A 20,880-nucleotide genomic window follows, 5' to 3' on the forward strand; every position below is an offset into this window, starting at 1 on the left:
AAGACCTTGAAATCACCTCCTCCCATGAACACACTAAATCTGCAGGAATATGGAACAATTTCCTCAAGAAAAAAGCCCTAAAATTTAGTTGTACAACTCCTACAAATCAAGCAAATATGAAAAATCAATCTTGAAGCAAGTAGGAAAGCCTGAGACACAATCTCACTGTAAACCGAAACCTCAACACAGAGACCTATAATCAGGAGAAAATGCAAAACCTGAAGCTTCTTCCTGAAGAGCAAGAGTTTGAACCTCACACTGAGCAGTCCATCTTTTAAGCCCTGCATCTCAAAGAACAGGCCCCAAAACATCTAGCTTTGGAAACCAAAGGACCTACCCCAGGACCCAGCACAGGAGCAGTCGATTGAGAGGCACCCAGATTTTAGGTGTAAGGGTCTCATTTCCTAATCTTAAAGTGTCCGCTTGAGGGACAGGTACCTAATTTAACCCCCATCCAGGGACCCCCTGGGATTTGCTCTAGGGACAAAGGGTGGTAGGTGCTCTCTTCATGTTCTCCCTGTCACACTCCAGAGCACCAGTATCTCTTGGAAGGAAGCTCTCTTGCACATATGGTGCTTAGTTTTTATGTCTGGTGGCCCAGTTTTGGTGGCTGCCATCCACAAGATACCCATTGATTGCATGGCTCTGGAGGCTGAGGGCTTGCATTCCTGGGTCCCATGCGACTGTAAAACAATAAGAGAGTCAGTTGTTGGCAGGCTACCACCCCCAGGGCGCTGCACAGACAGCAGATCGAACACACCCCTAGTCTTCCTGTGAAAGAGTCTAATAAACAGGTCTGAAAGCTTTGGCTTGATGAGAAGGCTTCTGGTTGGGCATACAACCAGGGGCCTACAGAGGCACTCCCAGGAAACGTAGGTTGGTGGATGCCATCTCTGCACACTCCCTCAGTCTCACTCCAGCTCACAAGTATCTCCCAGAAAGAAGCTTATACAATCACCTGGGCCCCAATTTTGCAATTCTACCCAGGGACCAGACCTCCAGATCTCTGGTGGCCAGCACGGCTTACACTTGCAGCCCCACAGACTATATATATTTGCATACTTTAAAAGCTGCTACCTGAGGGTCTGGCTGAAGGTTTGGCTTCTATTCAGCCTGAATCCAGGTGCTGGCTGAGGTCTTCTCAGGTCCTGGTGCACCCTCAAATACTGGGAGCTATTAAAAATATAATAGGGTCCTGGGACAATACACGATTTTAGAGACAATCAAGAGGTAGGGCAGGACTGAATGATAAGGTTCATCTCCTGGTCCAGTCCTCAAGACTGGGAGAGGTGGCTGCTTCATCTTATGCATAGAAACCAACATAGTCAAGGAAAATGAAGAAGAAGACAAATACGTTCCAAACAAACAAAAACCTCAGGGGGGAAAATGTAATAAAATGGAAATAAGTAATTTACCTGATAAGAGTTAAAGTATTATACACTTAATGAACTTGGGGGAAGAATGGATGAACACAGTAAGAACTTCAACAAAGAGATAAAAAATTTAAGTACCAAACAGAAGTCACAGAGGTTAAAAAAAAAATACACTAGAAGATTTCAAAAGCAGACTAAATGAAGCAGAAGAAATGAGGAGTATACTCAAAAACAGGGCAGAGAAACTCACCCAATCAGAGCAGCAAAAAGAAAAAAAAAGATGCTCCCTGATTTGAAAGTATATTACAATGTTATAGGAGTCAAAACAGAATATTACTGGCATAAAACTATATACAAATAGATCGATGGAACTGAATACAGAACACAGAAATAAACCTATGCATATATTGTAGCCAAGAATATACAATGGGGAAAGGATAGGCTCTTCAATAAACAGTACTGGGGAAAATGGATGGCCACATGCAAAAGAATGCAATTACCATTTCTTTACATCATACACAAAAATTAATTCAAAGTGGATTAAAGACTTAAATTTAAGACCAGAAACCATTAAACGCCCAGAAGAAAACACAGGAAGTAAGATTCTTGAAATTGGTCTTGGTGATGATTTTTTTGCATCTGATACCAATAGCAAAGGCAACAAAAGCAAATAAACAAGTGGGACTCTGTCAAACTAAAAAACTTCTGCACAGCAAAGTAAACTATCCACAAAACAAAAAGGCACCTTACTAAATGGGAGAAGATATTTGCAAATAATATATCTGATAATCAGGAGTTAGTATCCAAACTATGTAAAGAAATCCTACAATAGCGAAACACAATCCAGTTAAAAAATGGGCAGGGAATATTAATAAATATTTTTTACAAGATAACATACAGATGGCCAAGAGATACATAAAAAGATGTTCAACATCACTAATCATCATGAAAACGCAGATCAAAACCACAATGAATTATCACCTGACACCTGTTAGAATAGCCATCACTAAGAAGACAAGAGATAAGTGTTGTGGAGGATGTGGAGAACAGGAAACCCTTGTGTACTCTTGGTGGGAATATAAATTGGTGCAGCCACTATGGAAAATAGTATGGAGGGTCCTCAAAAAAATCAAAAATAGAATTACCATATGATCCAACAATTCTACTTCTGGAGATTTATCCAAAAAACTGAAAACAGTAATTCAAAAAAATTAATGGTGACTCTGTCTGGGCTCCTATGTAGTCTCAGGATAGGGTAGTCACTAGAAAGACACACCGACGAAGGGCTGGAACTATTAGCTGCACCCACCAACCTCAGGGAATGAGGGGCTGCAAACTAAGTTCTATGAAAACTCTTGAACAATGAGGTCTGACAAACTTCCTTGTTGGTGAATGCATCCACATGGTGGGAGGGTGGTGCACCCCGGCCCACAGGGAGAGAAGCGCCTGCATTCGGGGCTCTTCCAGTCCTTGCCCTGTGCATTGCTTCACATGGCTATTCATCTGTATCCTTCATAATGCCCATTTATAATAAACTGGTAAACATAAGTAAATATTTCTCCAAGTTTTGTGAGCAGCTCCAACACATTAATGGAACCTGAGGGGGGGGCATCATGGGAACCTCTGATTTTATAGTCAGTTGGTCAGAAGCACGTGAACAACCTGTGGATTTGACTGGTGTTTAAAGTGGAGCAGTCTTCTGAGACTGAGCCTTTAACTTGTGGAATCTGTCACTACCTTCAGATAGAGAGCATCAGAATTGAATTATATCTATAGGAAACCCGGTCACTGTCTGCTGAGAACTGGAGAATTACTTGGTGGTGTGGAAAACACACATATCAGAGTACTGAAATATGTTCCAAAATATATAAAGCTTGAACAATTTTTAAACTGGAGTATTATTATTTTATTTAATTACATAAATTTACATAAGTTGAAATTATGTTGGAAAACAATTTTATGGATTTTGAAACTAAAGTTCATATGGAAAATTATAGAAAGAAAAGTATCTGATGGAGGGTTAAGAAGAGAATAACTGTGGGGCGCCTGGGTGGCTCAGTTGGTTAGGCGACTGCCTTCGGCTCAGGTCATGATCCTGGAGTCCCGGGATCGAGTCCCGCATCGGGCTCCCTGCTCGGCGGGGGGTCTGCTTCTCCCTCTGCCCTCTTCCCTCTCGTGCTCTCTGTCTCTCATTCTCTCTCTCTCAAATAAATAAATAAAATCTTTAGAAAAAAAAAAAAGAAGAGAATAACTGTGCCATCTGGTAAAACAAATTATAAAACCTTTATAATTTAAAAAAAAGAAAAGCAACTTTTTTTTAGAGCAAATAGTGGTAAATGGATATGCAGATCAATGGAACTGAATATAAAATCCAGAAAAAGCCCGAAACACATAAGGGAATAAGGATATAAGACAGATGTGAAATAAATGGAAAAAAAGATCAGTCAATAAACAGTGTTGGGACAGCTGGAAAAAAATGAATTGGAGACAGATCATTATATTCATAACATGATAAAAACCAAATTCATCAAAGATTTAAATGCTTCGAACTAAATCTTACAAGAACTAGAAGAAATCATTGGGAAATAATTACCGTGGGGTGGGAAAGGACTTTCTGTGATCCCAAATTCCAAAGTCATAAGAGAAAATGATTAATTGCTTGACATTAAGAAAGAACAAAAACAAAAACCTATATGACAAAGCCCATTATAAATAAGACAAATAAACTGGGGGAAAACATTTAAAACTCGTATCACAGACACAGGGGTAATTTCTCTAATACATAAAAAGTTCCTACAAATTGATAAAAAGACTAACAACTCAATAGCAAAATGAAAAACAGGATAGAAGACTCAGGTTACAGAAAAATAAAGAAAAACATCTCCAAATCATAGGAAAAGATACTCAACTTCATTGTCAGTAAGATAAATACAACTAAAATTATACTAACATATCATGTTCTACTTCTAAATTGGCAAAGATCCATTCCAATAATATACTGTATCGGCAAAGAATATGGGAAAGTAAGCATTGTGTATAGTGGTAGAAATTGGTGCAACTTACTCTGTAGGGCAATTTTGCAGTATTTGTCAAAACTACAAGTGTGCATGCCACTATGAGAATGTATCTAAGAAATATATTCACATTTGGCTAGATTATTTTTAAGGTTATTTGCTGCAGTGCTGAGGGTAAAGAAAGGTGGGCCTTTTAGGAAAAAGTGGAAACAACAAAAATATCCATCAGCACGAGTCCTGTTAAATAAATTACACTACATCTATAAAACAAGTACTTTGTGGTCATAAAGAAGAATAAGGAAATGCTTTATGTACCAAAATGGAAAACTATCCAAACTATACCATTTAGTGAAAAAAAAAGGGGGGAGGGGAATGGTATGTTACAGTTTGTGTAAAAAAGGAGGAATAAAATACTCCATGTACATATTTCTTTGTAAGTCATAAAACATCTTGGAAATTCTATGCATATTCACCCAAATGAAAAACTCTGGATACAAGCAAGAAGAAAAACTAGGTTGTAAGGGAGAAGACAGTGGAAGGAAGACTTTTTACTCCATATCCCTTTATATTTTTTGAATTTTGATTCAAGTAAATATATGATCACTGAAAAAATTAAGTTAAAATAAGTTTTCCAGTTTAGCTTATTTATTTAAAAAAATGGCTCACCTTTATGTTAAAAAATTAAAACTTTTATCTAAAGGTATGTCAGTGACATAAATATAAATATAACAAGTTATTTGGAAACAATATGACCAACATGAGAGAGTATTTGTATTATAAGTCTTTATTGTGAACCAATTTTTATTTTGACCTCAGTAGCAGATACAACCTATTAAATAATCTAAGGAATGCATCAAACCTGCATTTTAATAACCTGCACTTTATCACAGAACTTATTTGAAATGGGAATAAGTAAACTTACTGGCTTTTATTTTCAAATAAGGTGAATGAACTTATATCCAACCCTGCCCTGACAGAAAAACAGGATATACAGTTTTTAGATGAAGGATATTAGGAGGCTTATAACTCCAGTACAAAGACACAAGAGAGGAAAGATGAAGGCTGGGGCTGATGCACCTAATGACCTGGATAATCTAGCTAAGCAGATTTTCAGGCAGTGTTCAAAATGCTGCCTGACTCCTGAGCAAGAGCAACTTCTTGGAAATTAAGTAGGAGGACTAGGATATAAAGCCAAGAAGTATTCTGAGAAAAGGAAATAAAAAGACCAACAAGAAGCTGCATCATCACTAAAGTTCAGAATACCAAAAATTTTTTCTAAAATTTACAAAGGATCAGAAATCAAAATGGCATTGGACACTTTGCAATAGAAGCCATATAGACAATATAGCAACACCTTCAAAATTCTGAGTAGAAAAGCACTTCGACTTAGATGCTAATGCAAAAAGTGGAACAAAAACAAGTTATCTCCAGTAGTCCCTAACCAAACTGCAGATTCACAAGGAAAATACATGTCGTCAAGGTCAGATGACATGAAAAAACAATCTGAAAGGTATTTTTCAGAGCTGCTAAAAGATGTGGAAAATTAAAAAGATAAAACAACCAATGGAAAAATGGAAGTAATTATTAACTCCAGAAAAAGCAAAAAATTATACCGTAAAGGAAATGTAATCATGACAAAGTCCTTGATTCAGCAATGGGGAATATTTACAGAATCGAAGTGATGAAAATACCAAAAATGAATTTAAGTAAAGATCATGATATCAATCACTGAGAGAATGAGGGGAAAGGAACACTTATGAAAGATAACGATAGGGCGCCTGGGTGGCTCAGTTGGTTGAGCGACTGCCTTCGGCTCAGGTCATGATCCTGGAGTCCCGGGATCGAGTCCCGCATCGGGCTCCCTGCTCGGCAGGGAGTCTGCTTCTCCCTCTCCCACTCCCCGTTTGTGTTCCCTCTCTCGCTGTGTCTTTCTCTGTCAAAAAAAAAAAAAAAATCTTTAAAAAAAAAAAAAAAAAAAAAAAAAAGAAAGATAACGATAACTAAACTCCTCATCAATCATAACAGGAGGTTGAAATATAATACCTAAAATTAAAGAACCAAGACTATGTATATATTATGTTTAAATTATTCAGAAAGATGAAGGTAAATATTGGAAAAGCAACTGAAAAAGAAAACACAGCTGCCTCTGAAAAGTATGAGTGTATCTGTATGAAGGTAAGAATGTGGAATGAAGAGAACTGCCTTTTAACATCATTTGAAAATTTAAACTCTATTATGATTACTTTGATAAAAAGAAGTAAAAATAAATTTATACAAACATTTTTTGGGGTATAAATATACTTACTATGGAAATGCTGTTGAAGAAGGAGCTAAAACTGGAGGATTCTTCCAAAACTCATCCAACAGACTCTGAATAATTTTTCCAAGATCTGAGTGCATTGTAAACTAAAAGTAAGAGTAATACAGGATGATCAAAATCACTTTCAGAATAAGTCTTACTAGGATCATGTCACTGTAAAACTTAATCTTAAATCTACTTCTGCACATCAAGAATTAAATGAAAAACAAAGGATACTGTGCCAAATGACAAGATTAGCAATCTACAACTTAAAATATTTTTCTATAGACTCAATACCATAAATCAGCTAAAAATCTATTTAACCAATAATGGAGCTAAAATATTTCCACATTTAAAAAAATAATTTGAGGGGTGCCTGGGTGGCTCAGTCGTTAGGCGTCTGCCTTTGGCTCAGGTCAAGATCCCAGGGTCCTGGGATCGAACCCCATATCAGGCTCCCTGCTCGGCGGGGGACCTGCCTCTCCCTCTCCCACTTCCCCTGCATGTGTTCCTGCTCTCACTCTCTCTCTGTCAAATAAATAAATAAATCTAAAAAAAAATAATAATAATTTGAAGGTTCTAAGGTAAATACTGAGAATACATTTAAGTTATAGTGCTTCAACCTTCATAGTAATCAATCATTTATGTATCCTAAGAATTTTAAGGCATATTTGAATTTTATCCCCTCCTAACAACTATGGAAAATATACTGTGAACCAAAGTTCTAACATCAACAGGTCCTCATCACAGAAAAACAAATAACCTTCAAATCAGTATTATCTATTGGATATAGTGACCTTTTTTTTGGGAAAATTACTTATTCCAAATGAGATTTCAAATGCATTTTAGATTTCTAAAATATGTAGTAGTAAAGTAATACACCTGTTATACTACTTTGAAATAAATTATACTATATACATACATTGTTTACTAATGGAGAGGTAACATATACCCCTTGTTTATCCATTAAGTGATGTCGTATTGGTGGATAAACACTGATCACTGGTTTTTCCTGAGGAAACTGTGGAGGGAGCAATCTGTTAAATGTAGAACAGATGGAAAAAACACAAGTGTTATATAGTCATAATTCTAAAACAAAGTTAAAAGCAAATTAAATTTTCATGCTTTCATTTAGAGTAATTATTCACAGTAGTAAGTGCTCTGTTACACAAAAGGATATACTTTAGCAACAAGATTATAAAGCAATTCAATACAGTAAAACTTTACTATAGAATATGGATACCCTGAGTTATAAGATATTCTTCACACCATGTCAGTTAATTGCTTTCAAACACAATATACTAAGCTATGTAAAATCTCAGATAAAATCAGATCAGGTATTTGTAACAGGTGACCCATAGTAACCAGTCTGACTATTGGACCACAGGTTCTGGCCATATAATTTTCTTGTGGTTTTCCTACTTATGAAATGCTGCCAAGAATTATTACACCATCTATTGAATTTTTGAAGAGTGTGTAGATAAAAGCAAAAGCACTATGATTAAAACATTGTAGCTGTCATTATGCCTTGGTTCTATAAGGCTCTAATGGTCCCCATTAACACAACTCTCCCAAGTCTGTCAATCACATGGTTTCAAGTAAAGAACAGTAAATTCTCAATACAAGAAGAAAAAAAAGAGGTGAAAATCTTAACCTTTATGAACTACCACAAATTTAAAATTCAGGATTGAAGTCTTAAATGGATCTTACTGGATATGGAACTCTGATTTCTAAATCTCTCTAAACTCAGAAGAATATGACCCTTTAAAACTGTCTCTCTGTTCCTGTTGGCTCTGAAAACGATTTGTTTGGCAGCACTGTCACGAAGAGAACTGGGTCTTTTTGGCTTCTCCTACTTAGCCCTACCTAGGGCATTTGATGGAGATAAAACTACTTCATTTATATAGCTAAAGATGTTAGCCTAGTTTGGTAAAAAAAAAAAAAACAATGATTGGCCTTTGGAGCCCAACCAATCTGGGTTTGTAACCTGACTATGCTATTCACTACCTGTGTGTCTGTAATTTACCCAATTTGTAGCCCTGCTATGAGGATTCACAAAGCTCCTATATCAAGATAACACAGCATAATGCTTGGCACTATTATACATTCACACTTTCATTCACTTGTTCAACTAAGATTTAATTAAGGCCTTCTCTGTGCAGGCATTATGCTAGACAATGAGAATATGAAGATGAATAAGCCATGGTTCCTGTCTTCAAGTTAGGTGCTTCTTATCTCACCCAAACACCTACTCTAACACACAGCTACCTAATGCAATTTGAGGTAATAACTTAATACTTTCATGCTAAAGACTAATAATTACACTTAGAATTAAATGGGTACTTCCGCAATCACTTTGTCCAATCATTCCTCTTAAATAACCTCCTGATTATAGTTTTTAACTTAATTTTTTTCTTTAATTAGTAGATCAAATTCAGCCCTGAACTTTGTGGTTGATACAGTATATCTGTTGCTGAAGACTAGAATATTTTCACTTGTTTCTAATGTAGGGGTAAATATATCTCTAATAGTTTTCCATACATGATCCCTTTGACTGTCATCATTTTCAGCCTTTCTTTTAGCCTACCTCCAACTAAGACTTCATGCAAATCAATAAAAACAATGACGGTACTAAATATTATTATTACATCTTTATATTGCATTTCTTCTTGTATAACAGCTTCTTTCTTACAGCAATACACTTTACCATGTCTTTAAAAAATTTTTGTTTCACGAAATTATGTGACTTTGATAATTTATAGTTACTAGAAAAGTAATATTTTAAATATGTTCACTTTAAACAATTTACTTCTAATAACTAAGAAACAAAATAATGAAAAGATTTTTAAAAGTACTAGTACATAAAAATATAGGATACAATTCTACTCACATGTTAATATTAATTGTCAGGTTGTTTACGGTGAACGGCAACCTGTATTCCACATCTTTCTGTATTTCAGCTATACTGCAGGAGAAAATTTGAGAGAAAAATTCACTTGAAGTTATAAAACCATTAATGTTAAAAAGAATGTTAAATGTTTTTAGAGCCTACTAAAACTATTAATTTTAATCACCCAATCTAGATAGCCAATATAACTTGTATCTTGAGGGAAAAATTATCATAGAAAGATTTATCAAATCAGGCAATAATATTCTGATATCCAAGTGCGTGTGTGTTGGGGGAAAGTGGTAGAGTGGGGATAGATGTTGAGGTAAAATGGCAAAGAAAAACTGTTGTATTAATGCTAGGTTGATTTACTATCACTTTACCTAATTCAACATTAGTAGAAGCAATTGTTATCCCTCTGGTTAATACAAGTCAGCAAGACATCTAGGTTCTGATTAGAACACTGCCACTACCCAGCTATATAGACAGCTAGGCAGGTCTGGGTCTTAATAAGTTAAACTTAAAAGCCTGGATGAGATGTCTCCTACAGTTTTATGACAGAGACTGCTGGCTGCTTTCCAGAGACAAATAACCTCCCCTTCTTCCTCAGTAAGAAAAGTCTGATTCTACTCTGAGTAGCAATGACCTAGCCTTTTTTTTTTTTTTTAAAGATTTTATTTATTTATTCATGAGAGACAGAGAGAGAGAGAGAGAGAGGCAGAGGGAGAAGCAGGCTCCCAAGGAGCAGGGAGCCCGATGTGGGACTCGATCCCAGGACCCTGGGATCATGACCTGAGCCGAAGGCAGACGCTTAACCATCTGAGCCACCCAGGCGCCCTGACCTAGCCTTTTTTGCACCTAGCTGTTGCTATAGACTTATGTTCTAGCCAATAAGATAGATATAGGGAGGCTGTGGGATAGAATTACTAGGAAAGCAACTAGAAGGGGGCACAAAAAACTAGTATGAGTCCTCCTCTCCTGCCTCTACCTGATAGCTGCACTTCTAGCAGCCATCCTGGACCATGAGTGACCCTGAGAATGGAAGTCATACACTAGGGAGAGCTAAGCAGAAAGAAAGAAGCAGCCTGGGTCTTTAATGACTATGGAATTGTCAAACTGAACTTCCTTTCTGTCAGAGAAAAAAAGTTCTGTTTAACTCACTATTTTGGGAGTCTTGGCTAGTAGCAGCTGAATATAATTGCCAACTAACAGAATTTCCTTGTATTTTAACATTCTACATTTAGAATTTACTTTATTGTCAATTGCAGGGATACGTTAGTACAATTATAATCTAGCAACCAAATCTTTTGGGGGCTCACTTCAAATTCTAATGAACATTCACAGTATTTCCAAAGGGAAAAATGTTAAGTAGTATTCCTGATTTAAGGTTGAGAAGAACTTTACTATTCAAAAAGACATGGAACTTTTTCAAGCATGAATACTGTTGGAAGATCTAGTGTTTACATAATAATTAACTTTTCGTTCTTTTGGTTGCTTCAACTACTGCTCTGTACTGACGTCCCATGGAATGGGGTTAGTATGGAGATGAAGAAACAGCTGAGAACAGACTCAAAAAGATACTCAATATTAGGACTTCCATAGTTTTATAGAAGTTTTCTTTGGGGTTCAGTTTTGGGCTAGAATACTGACAACCTCCTCAGTTGTACGAACACCATATAATCAATTAAATGGCTTAAGGTTTCTATTCCTTTATATTATTTTAGGACTCTAAGGTGTAACTGTTTGAAGGGAATACTGGTCACACATGCATCCATCAGTTCTAAGCTAAATAGAACATCTTCATGATTAAAAGAATTTTATGACCTCCTAAGTCAGGCTTCCTGGGTTAAAATTCTCCCTCTAAGCCATTTACTTATGTGATCATATATGCAAATTACTTAACCTAAGCCTTTTCTCTCAAATGGAAAACAGGGATGTTAACAATAGCTATCTACCTAAAACAACTGTTAAGATTAAATGAGAGAATACTCGTAAAGCCCTCTGCAAAATGCCATAATAATTGTTCAATACATGTTAGCTATTATAAAAATGCATTTTGAACATGCATCTAAGTTGGAGCCTGTCTAAATTTGTAGTACCAAAGTTTTAACTCAGTTTTTTAGTGTATTTTTATGGAAAACAAAGTGAATTCGACTAAAATAATTTTTACTTAAATCATTGTCTAGAAGTGGTTTCATTGTCTCTACAATTAGAGTGTTGACATTTATTAGGTTTTGACAAGTTTCCTTCACAAATGAAGTATGATAAATAACTAAAAGCAATACTTGCAGTATTAGTGAGAGGTGAACTCTCGTTAACAAATTCCAGTACAAGTTAGTCATGGCAATTGTTGGAGTCAGGCCATGCTACTGAAATATGAAGTGCAAAATATGGCACTTCAGCATCTTGAATACTTTCAGCTGAAGGAGTCTGAGAAAAGAGGAGAAGCAGGAAGGTTACTCTAACCTCCTCCCCACCTCATACTTCTTCCCTGAAACAAATCATAAAATCCTCATGTGAAATATGCCCTCCTCATACCAAGTAGCATCTTTACTTCAAAGACAAAGGGACACCAAGAAGAATAGTAAGAACCCTTGATCATTACAATTACCTTATATTCCTTAACCCATCATATTCTTCCATGACTGTACACTTTTCATCAAACCTAGCACAAAAAACTCAGGTCTAACTATTTCTTTGGATCTTTACTTCCTTAAGTCATCCATCTCATGTAAAACTTACATTAAATAAGCTTGTATGATTTTCTCCTGTTAATCTATCAGTTTACTTAATTAAAACAAAAACTAATCCCTGAATATTTGCAATGTGATTTTGAATTTTTTGCTATTTTAAAACTTTTATTTATTTTTTATTTTTATTTTTCGAAGATTTTATTTATTTATTTGACAGAGAGAGGAGAGCAGAGGCAGGGGGAGCGGCAGAGAGAGAGGGAGAGGGAGAAGCAGGCTGGCTCCCCCCGCTGAGCAGGGAGCCTGATGTGGGGCTCGATCCCAGTACCCTGGGATCATGACCTGAGCCGAAGGCAGTCGCTTAACCACCTGAGCCACCCAGGCGCCCCTATTTTAAATAACTTTTAAAAAACTTATTCTAGGGGCGCCCGGGTAGCTCTGTTGGTTAAACACCCAACCCTTGAGTTTTGCTCAGGTCATGATCTCAGGGTTGTGACATCCAGCCCCACATGGGGCTCCGCACTCATTGTAGAGCCTATTGGAGATTCTCTCCCTCTCCTTCTGCCCCTCAACCCCGCTCATGCATGCTCTCTCTAAATAAATAAATACATATATATATACATATATATATATATATATAAATACTTTAAAAAAACACAACAACTTATCTAAAAATGATTTATTCCCATCGAGGGGAAAAAAAGAACAAGCAAAAAGGATATAAAAATCACTCAGGAAGCCATATACCCAAGATAACCTCTAACACACCTAATCTTTCTATATTCACAGCCTTATGTAAAACAAAATGCAACTGTACTGTCTATACAATTTTATAACTTGCTCTTTTCTGAATCAGTAAATGCTATTTTATATTATCTTTTTTAAATGGCTGTAAATAATGTTTTACTACATTGTTTAACCAATTATTGAGATCGTTTCCAATTTTTACTATTATAAATCACACTTTAATAAACATTCTTTGCAGCCTTATCTTTGAGCTGACAGGTAGTAGTATTTTGAATGTAAATACACACACATATTTTAAAGTAATACTGTAATCACACTACAAGAGCAAATTTGAATGACCTTCCATTAATACTTTTATGTACTAGGTTCTCTGAGAGAAGTGAATTACTACGGTTATGCTCATTGACTGAACAGATTTGGGATTAAAGAAAGCTGAAACAACAGATAACTGTGTTAGTCAGAATGTGTGATTAGGGGCGCCTGGGTGGCTCAGTCGTTAAGCGTCTGCCTTCGGCTCAGGTCATGATCCCAGGGTCCTGGGATCGAGCCCCGCATCGGGCTCCCTGCTACGCGGGAAGCCTGCTTCTCCCTCTCCCACTCCCCCTGCTTGTGTTCCTTCTCTCCCTGCTGTGTCTCTCTCTGTCAAATAAATAAACAAAATCTTAAAAAAAAAAGAATGTGTGATTAACTGGCATCCTCATTTCTTTGATAATCCTTGAAACTATAAACAAATAGGTCTTGAGATGCAATAGAGGCACTAGTTATGGTTAAAAGATTCCTTTTGTAGAACAGTCATTTATTTCCAACTTCACATTTTGTGTAAACTTGGATTTCATAAGAAAGACTTGGTTCAACTAAACAGCTACCAAATATCCATCATCTTGCAAGGAAACAGAAATACAGAAATATGTGTGGTCTTTGAAGGGGCACACAGCATGAAGAAAAAGTCAAGTGACTAAAAAAGATCAGTTCAAGATACTGATAGCATGCATTTCCCAGGGTTGGGTAAATCAAGGAATGTTTATAGGTGAACCTTGCAAATAAAGGATTCAGATGCTTCAATAAAGATGGTAGATCGAGATTAGACAACTTCCCTTCCCCACCTAAATCTCTAGGAAATATCGCAAAAGACTAAACAACCAAATCTGTAACAGTGCTGGAAAGCAAAGAGTAAGCAGACAAACTCTGAGGAACCTCTAAAAGGTAAAAAAAAGATGGGAATAGACTTAAGGAAAAGGGTGATAAGGAAAAAAGGAAAGAAAAAGAAAGTAAACACAGGAACTAATGACAACCCAAAACATTAGATTAATGCAAAGTAGGAGCAGTTTGAAGGTCCTCGAAGCCCTTGAAGGAAGTCAATCCACACCAACAGTGTGGAAGGCTGGGCAGAAGCATTTCTCAGGGTAATGAATGGGAAGATGTGTGCAACAGCAGGTAGGATAGAGCACTCTCCTCTTTTCCCTGCTTGTTCCAAACCAACAGATGGCACTAGTATCTGTACCAGAAGAACACACTGGGTAGCCTTGAAAGGAGCAGAGACTTAGGAAGCTACTGACTTCCATGGAGCCTCTGTTTCCAGGAGACAACTATCAGCTTGTCCCATATTGGAACAAATCATTCTTTTTCATTTGTCACCAGAGGCAGACTATGATAAAGACTATGATAAAGCTAAAAATCCACTAATAAATAGAGCTACATATCCACCAACAAGTTAACAAGGAATCTCAAACACAGAAATGAACACATCAAAGAAGTGTGAACAAAGCAAAACCAAGCAAGGCAGCCACTAAACTCAAGCAGCCCAACACACAAAAACTTAAGCTAACAGAGTTAATTGAGAAGACTCTAAATTTGTGTAATTAATATCCTCAGAGAAACAAAATAGCACTTGCATTCATACACACACAGTTGATATGAAAATGAAAAATTAAGACACTGGAAATTTAAAATAAATAGCTCAAATAAATGGTTTGGTGCTCTGTCTGGAAAATGTTTCATACTATATATTCTTTTCTTGGAGAATACTGATGCATTTTAGCATATTAAAGGCTTTGGGAAATTCTAAAGCACTTAATTTTTGTTTTTGTTTTTTTTTATCTGTTTGACATGGACCATGTATTTCACAGTATTCTTTGAACACTATTGTGGGGAACACAGGATAATGAAACAGATGTGCAAAGGGCCATAGGAACAGAGAAGAAAGCACCTAACCTCAACAAGAGTGGTGGTGGGGTCTTCCAGGAAATAAAATAATATCTGAACTACATTTAAAAGTCAAGTAAAAGTCAACATGCAGGAAACAGAAATCAGCAAAATAAAGCAGACATTCTACACAGAAGAAACACCATGGGAAAAATTTCAGATATGAAATAACACTGGGTCTCTTAAAGTCTCCATATCCTTTGCCATTAAAAACTTGGGGTGGGAGGGATGGGGTGGCTGGGTGATAGACATTGGGGAGGGTACGTGCTATGGTGAGCGCTGTGAATTGTGTAAGACTGATAAATCACAGACCTGTACCTCTGAAACAAATCATACATTACATGTTAAAAAAAAGTAGGAAGGGAAAAATGAAGGGGGATATCAGAGGGGGAGATGAACCATGAGAAACTATGGACTCTGAGAAACAAACTGAGGGTTCTAGAGGGGAGGGGGGTTGGGGGATGGGTTATCCTGGTGATGGGTATTAAGGAGGGCACGTACTGCATGGAGCACTGGGTGTTATATGCAAACAATGAATCACGGAACACTCCATCAAAAACTAATGATGTAATGTATGGTGATTAACATAACATAATAATAACAAAACAAAACAAAACAAAAAAAACCCTTCACATCCTCACTGTCTTGTTAAAAAGAAAAACAGAAGCCCAAAATGGAGACACTTAGGCCAAGTCACCACACTGGGGCTTAATACCTAACCTAACTGCAACCTCCTTAGAAATGTAGTCTTAACCAGCCCGTCAGGAATTTTCAGAACAGCACTAAAAAAGGTGATCTGTCACATGGGTCTTCTTCATCCACAGCCCATCCCCCCCATGTGGTAACCCACCTAATTAGACCCCCTACCCTTTACCCCTAGGGAAAGGTGACCCTGGCTGGTACAATCCTTTCTTTTATTTTGCTAATAACTTCCTTGCTCCACCAATCCTTCCTATAAAAATCTTACATTACAAAACAACTATTGGGAGCTCCCATTACTCGCTAGATGGGATGCTACCCAATTCATGAATCATTTAATGAAGCCAACTACATCTTCAAAATTTACTTGGTTTTGTTTTTTAACAGATTTGGTGACAGCAATAGGATCTGAAGTGAACTTCTAAAGGCCTTCGGGGATAAAGAGAAACACAGACATGGCACTCTGTGAACCCTTTTGAGTTCACTGTTTTGCCATTCATTTCCAAGGACCTTTGGTGAGCTCCTCTGGGACTGAGCTCCACTCTCTTGCATTTGAGCTTGGATCAAATTGGTTTTCCAATCCAGGGTTAATGAGTCAGTCTACATAGACAAGAGGCTCTAACAGAGCTCCAGTCCTTTGCCCTTGGTTCAGTTTACAATTCCACACTGGAATCCCTTCTCCAGTTGTAGTCTGCAGTCTCCCTGACCGGCATTTGCTGGTTTAGTACTTTCCTTGGTTCCAATCCACAGTCTCCATCTGCTAGAGTCTGCTGGTCAGCTTACGTTGGTGGCCACTGGCTGGAATTGGAATGGGTCTGACTTAAGAACCAGACCGGGTCTGGGAACAGACTGGGTCTGATCTGAGTTGGACTGGGTCTGATCTGAGTTGGACTGGGTCCAGTGTGAGGCCTGTGGTATTGTTTTAAATAAAGGCTAATTGATAATGCAAGTCTCAGGAGTCAGAAATAAGGCTGCAAACACTGGTGGGCATGGGTCAAGCATTTAAATTCAAAGGCTATTAGAGCACTCGCTACCTCTAGAAGACTTCTGTGATAATAATGTATAATAAGTTGGTCACATTAATGGGTTAGATTGACACCAGGTCACCCACCAACTGTGCAATGAGGTACACTGCAAAACACCCCACAATTCCCAACATCATCGCATGCCCCTCTTAGTTATTAATCTGACTCTAAGAAACCCAGAGGCCTAGCTAAAAAATAAAGGGGGTGGGGGGAGGATCCTTCATATCCAGAGTTGAACAGGCCACCTTCTGGCATACCTGCTTACTTTATGTCTAAAAACTATAGTCCCAGAAGTCACAAGTATTTAAACAGCAAGATCTTACTAAAATCAACCTAGAATTACAATGGCCATTATGGTATATGCTCTAATTAGAGAAATAATTTAAGAAGTATACTTGAAAGCAAGGGTTCTTAAACAGAATGGGATACCTATTTTATTTGGTATGCAGAAGTCACCAAAAGGTTTCAAAATTCCAAAGTTTCATTATTCAAAAAGACAAAAAGACAATGAAAAAGAAAGGTACCTAAAACAAAAGACTAAGACTAACATATAAGACTGCATTAATTCCTACTGCTCTCCTCTCTCTCTTATTTGGGTACTCTTTCTAGTAATCCTCTATGTGAATTGTCTTTTGACTCTGAAGAGACTATTAGTTACCTTTTTTTATTGTTATGTTAATCACCATACATCATTAGTTTTTGATGTAGCATTCCATGATTCATTGTTTGCATATAACACCCAGTGCTCCATGCAGAACGTGCCCTCCTTAATACCCATCACCAGGCTAACCCATCCCCCGACTCCCCTCCTCTCTAGAACCCTCAGTTACCTTTTAAGATAAAGACCACCATAGGCTGCAGGCAATCCCCTACAGGTATCTTTCACTCCTGGGTTAAAGGCCAAACTACCAGCCATAGTTAAATAATTTCTTAAACCCACAGAGGATTCTCAAAAGCTTTTATAAATAAATTACCTCCTGAGCCCAATACAGAGGAAAAAAAAAAAAAAAATTCCCTTCCTTTCCAAATCCAGAACTGTTGATTATCGATCCTGTCTCCCAGGTATAGCTACTGCCTTCTTGATTGTCTTGTGTTTTTTTTTTTTTTAAAGATTTTATTTATTTATTTGACAGACACAGCAAGAGAGGGAACACAAGCAGGGGGAGTGGGAGAGGGAGAAGCAGGCTTCCTGCAGAGCGGGGAGCCCTATGCGGGGCTCGATCCCAGGACCCTGGGATCATGACCTGAGCCGAAGGCAGACGCTTAACGACTGAGCCACCCAGGTGCCCCTTGATTGTCTTGTTTTATGTCCTAAGAATTTGGCTTGGCTTTCTGCCTGCCTGGGACAGGCAGGTTTTGTTTAGCTAAATTTGGGAGTGACTCTAGATCTTATAAAAATATTATCTTTTGCACCCTCTCTGAGGATGCTGTCCATGAGGTTGTTTAAAACTGCCAGATACATTTACTCTATGTCCTGGCTGAGACCTGACAAGATACTTGAAAGGATTTACTAACTCTGTAATCAGAAATCTGGCCAAATTAGAAGCTCATATTCAGAGCCTGTAAAGTTTTTTTTTGAGATTTCTCCCCTAAGCTAAATGTACCCAGATGGGGTAAAACACATAGGTGGATGGGTGTGAGTGTCTTTGATACCATTTAGGCAGCAACTTAATTCTTTGAGGAATTAAAAACAGCTACATCTGTTTTATAAATATGTTATCACCTTATACCTGTCAGAATGGCTAAAATCAAAAAGACAAGAAATAAGTACTGGTGAGGATGTGGAGAAAAAGGAACTCTCATGCACTGCTGGTGGGAATGTAAATTGGTACAGCCATTGTGGAAACCAGTGTGGAGGTTCCTCAAAAAAGTAAAAACAGGAATCCTATTTGATCCAATAATTCCACTACTAGGTATTTATCCAAAGAAAACAAAACACTAATTTGAAAAGATATATGCACCCCTATTTATTGAAGCATTATTTACAGTAGCCAAGATATGGAAGCAACCTAAGTGTCCATCAGTAGACAAATGGATAAAGGAGATATGGTAACATATGCAACAGAATATTACTCAGCTATAAAAAAGGATTAGTTCTTGCCATTTGAGACAACATGGATGGACCGAGAGGATATTATGGTAAATGAAGTCAAATTGAAAAAAATAAATGCCATATGATTTCACTCATATGTAGAACCTACAAAAAAAAATGAATAAACATACAAAAAGCAGAATCAGACCTTTAAATACACAGAAATAATGGCTGCCAGATGGAAGGAGGGTGGTGGTTATGTGTAAAATGCAGGAAGGGGAGTGGGAGATTCAGGCTTCCAGTTATGGAATGACTAAGTCATGGGAATAAAAGGCACAGCATAGGAAATATTGTCAATGATACTGTAGTAAGTGTTATATGGTGACAGATGGTAGCTTCACTTGCAGTGAGCACAGCATAAGGTATAGAGAAGCTGAATCATCATGTTGTAGACCTGAAACTAATGTAACACTGTGGGTCAACTATACTAAAAGAAAACTTTTTTTAAGTGTAAGAGTTCAAACTTTCATATTACATTAAAACTTAGTTCTAAAATTAAAAAGTAATACAGAAAAACTTAGATGCAGCTTCTTTTATAACTAGTGAGTTTTGTGTTTCTGTACTGAATTCATGGCAGCAATTTAAAGCTATAACCTATGAGGTCTCTGTCTGTGTCTGTATGTTTATGTGTGCCTCTCTATATAGTAAATGTATAGTATTTTCTACCTCCAGATGGTATTCTTAAAATTAATTTGTAAATTTAGTTGGCTTAAAGATCTATTTAACTGGCTTAAGGAAAATTAACTGCTTATATAAATTCTCAGAAATATAACAAAAACACCCACATGTTTTTCAAGTACTGGGATAATTTTCTAGTAAATTAAAGCTAGTTTAAATTCATTGGTTTAATTAAAACAGGCATGTCTTTAGAGTTATCAACATTGAATATAATGCAGATAAACAAATTTCATTCTACCTGAATTTACTAGTTTAATTACATCTGTTATAATTTGTCAGCAAAAGTAACTTAGAATCATGGCTGATTCTGTCTAACGTCTCATAAAGTTTTGTGGGTAATCTAAACATGATTGTTGGAGCAAATGATTTAGATATAAGTGGGATAAGAATTTACAGATAAGCTTTTTAGCAATTGTATTTTATGGTATATGTGCTTAAAAAATTTTTCCAAATCTCTTTAGCTTGAAATTTTAGGAGTCTTGCTAAATTAAATTAAATGATGGAAATGTGGGCGCCTGAATGGCTCAGTGGTGGGTTAAGTGACTGCCTTCAGCTCAGGTCATGATCCCACATCCCCACATCAGGCTCCTGGCTTGGCAGGAGTCTGTTTCTTCCTCTGGCCCGCCCTCCTCTCCTCTCTGGCGCTCTCTCACACTCTCTCTCTCAAACAAATATAGTAATATAAAAAATAAAATCTTTAAATGATGGAAATGTATTGAATATTTAGACCATTTTCAAGCAAGATAAAATACTGTTATTGAACATAGGCTTATTTACTTTTGGTTTATTACAGAGAAGCTGAAAGATATTTAGGTTGTTAATTCTACACTGGAAAACTGAAAAAAGCATATGTTTCTAGAAATTATGAAATGTATTCATAATGTGTCAATCTAAAAAATGCTGGTATTACAGCTTACTACTCTTCTTAGTTTTCACTAGAAATTAAGATTTCTAAGGGTTAAGAATTCTAATTAATGTTATTACAACTACTGCAAGTAAAGGAAACAACTTTGTATGTAAAGAAAGTAAAATGTGTGTTTTTGGTACGAGAAGGAATAAGGAATGGAGACGCATTTTCTCGTTGAGGGGGAAAAAAAAGTAATTTTGTCCTAAAGTGAGGCTGGTTGTTTAAAGAAAAAGAACAGGACAAAATCTGAATGTGAAAAACAAAAAA

The 20,880-nt window shown here is 36.9% G+C and overlaps 1 protein-coding gene across 1 annotated transcript in view; it reads right to left on the reverse strand.

Annotated features, from left to right (window-relative positions):
* VPS37A (VPS37A subunit of ESCRT-I) overlaps positions 1-20,880 on the reverse strand; it is a 43,410-nt gene that overhangs the window by 12,350 nt on the left and 10,180 nt on the right. The window contains exons 2-4 of the mRNA XM_021694202.1: positions 9,577-9,651; positions 7,609-7,723; positions 6,693-6,793 (exon numbers count right to left, since the gene is read on the reverse strand). Coding sequence (XP_021549877.1) covers positions 6,693-6,793; positions 7,609-7,723; positions 9,577-9,651 — 291 coding nt within the window. The remainder of the gene's footprint in view (positions 1-6,692; positions 6,794-7,608; positions 7,724-9,576; positions 9,652-20,880) is intronic.

Source organism: Neomonachus schauinslandi, chromosome 2, assembly GCF_002201575.2.
Source record: "Neomonachus schauinslandi chromosome 2, ASM220157v2, whole genome shotgun sequence".
NCBI lineage: Eukaryota > Metazoa > Chordata > Mammalia > Carnivora > Phocidae > Neomonachus > Neomonachus schauinslandi.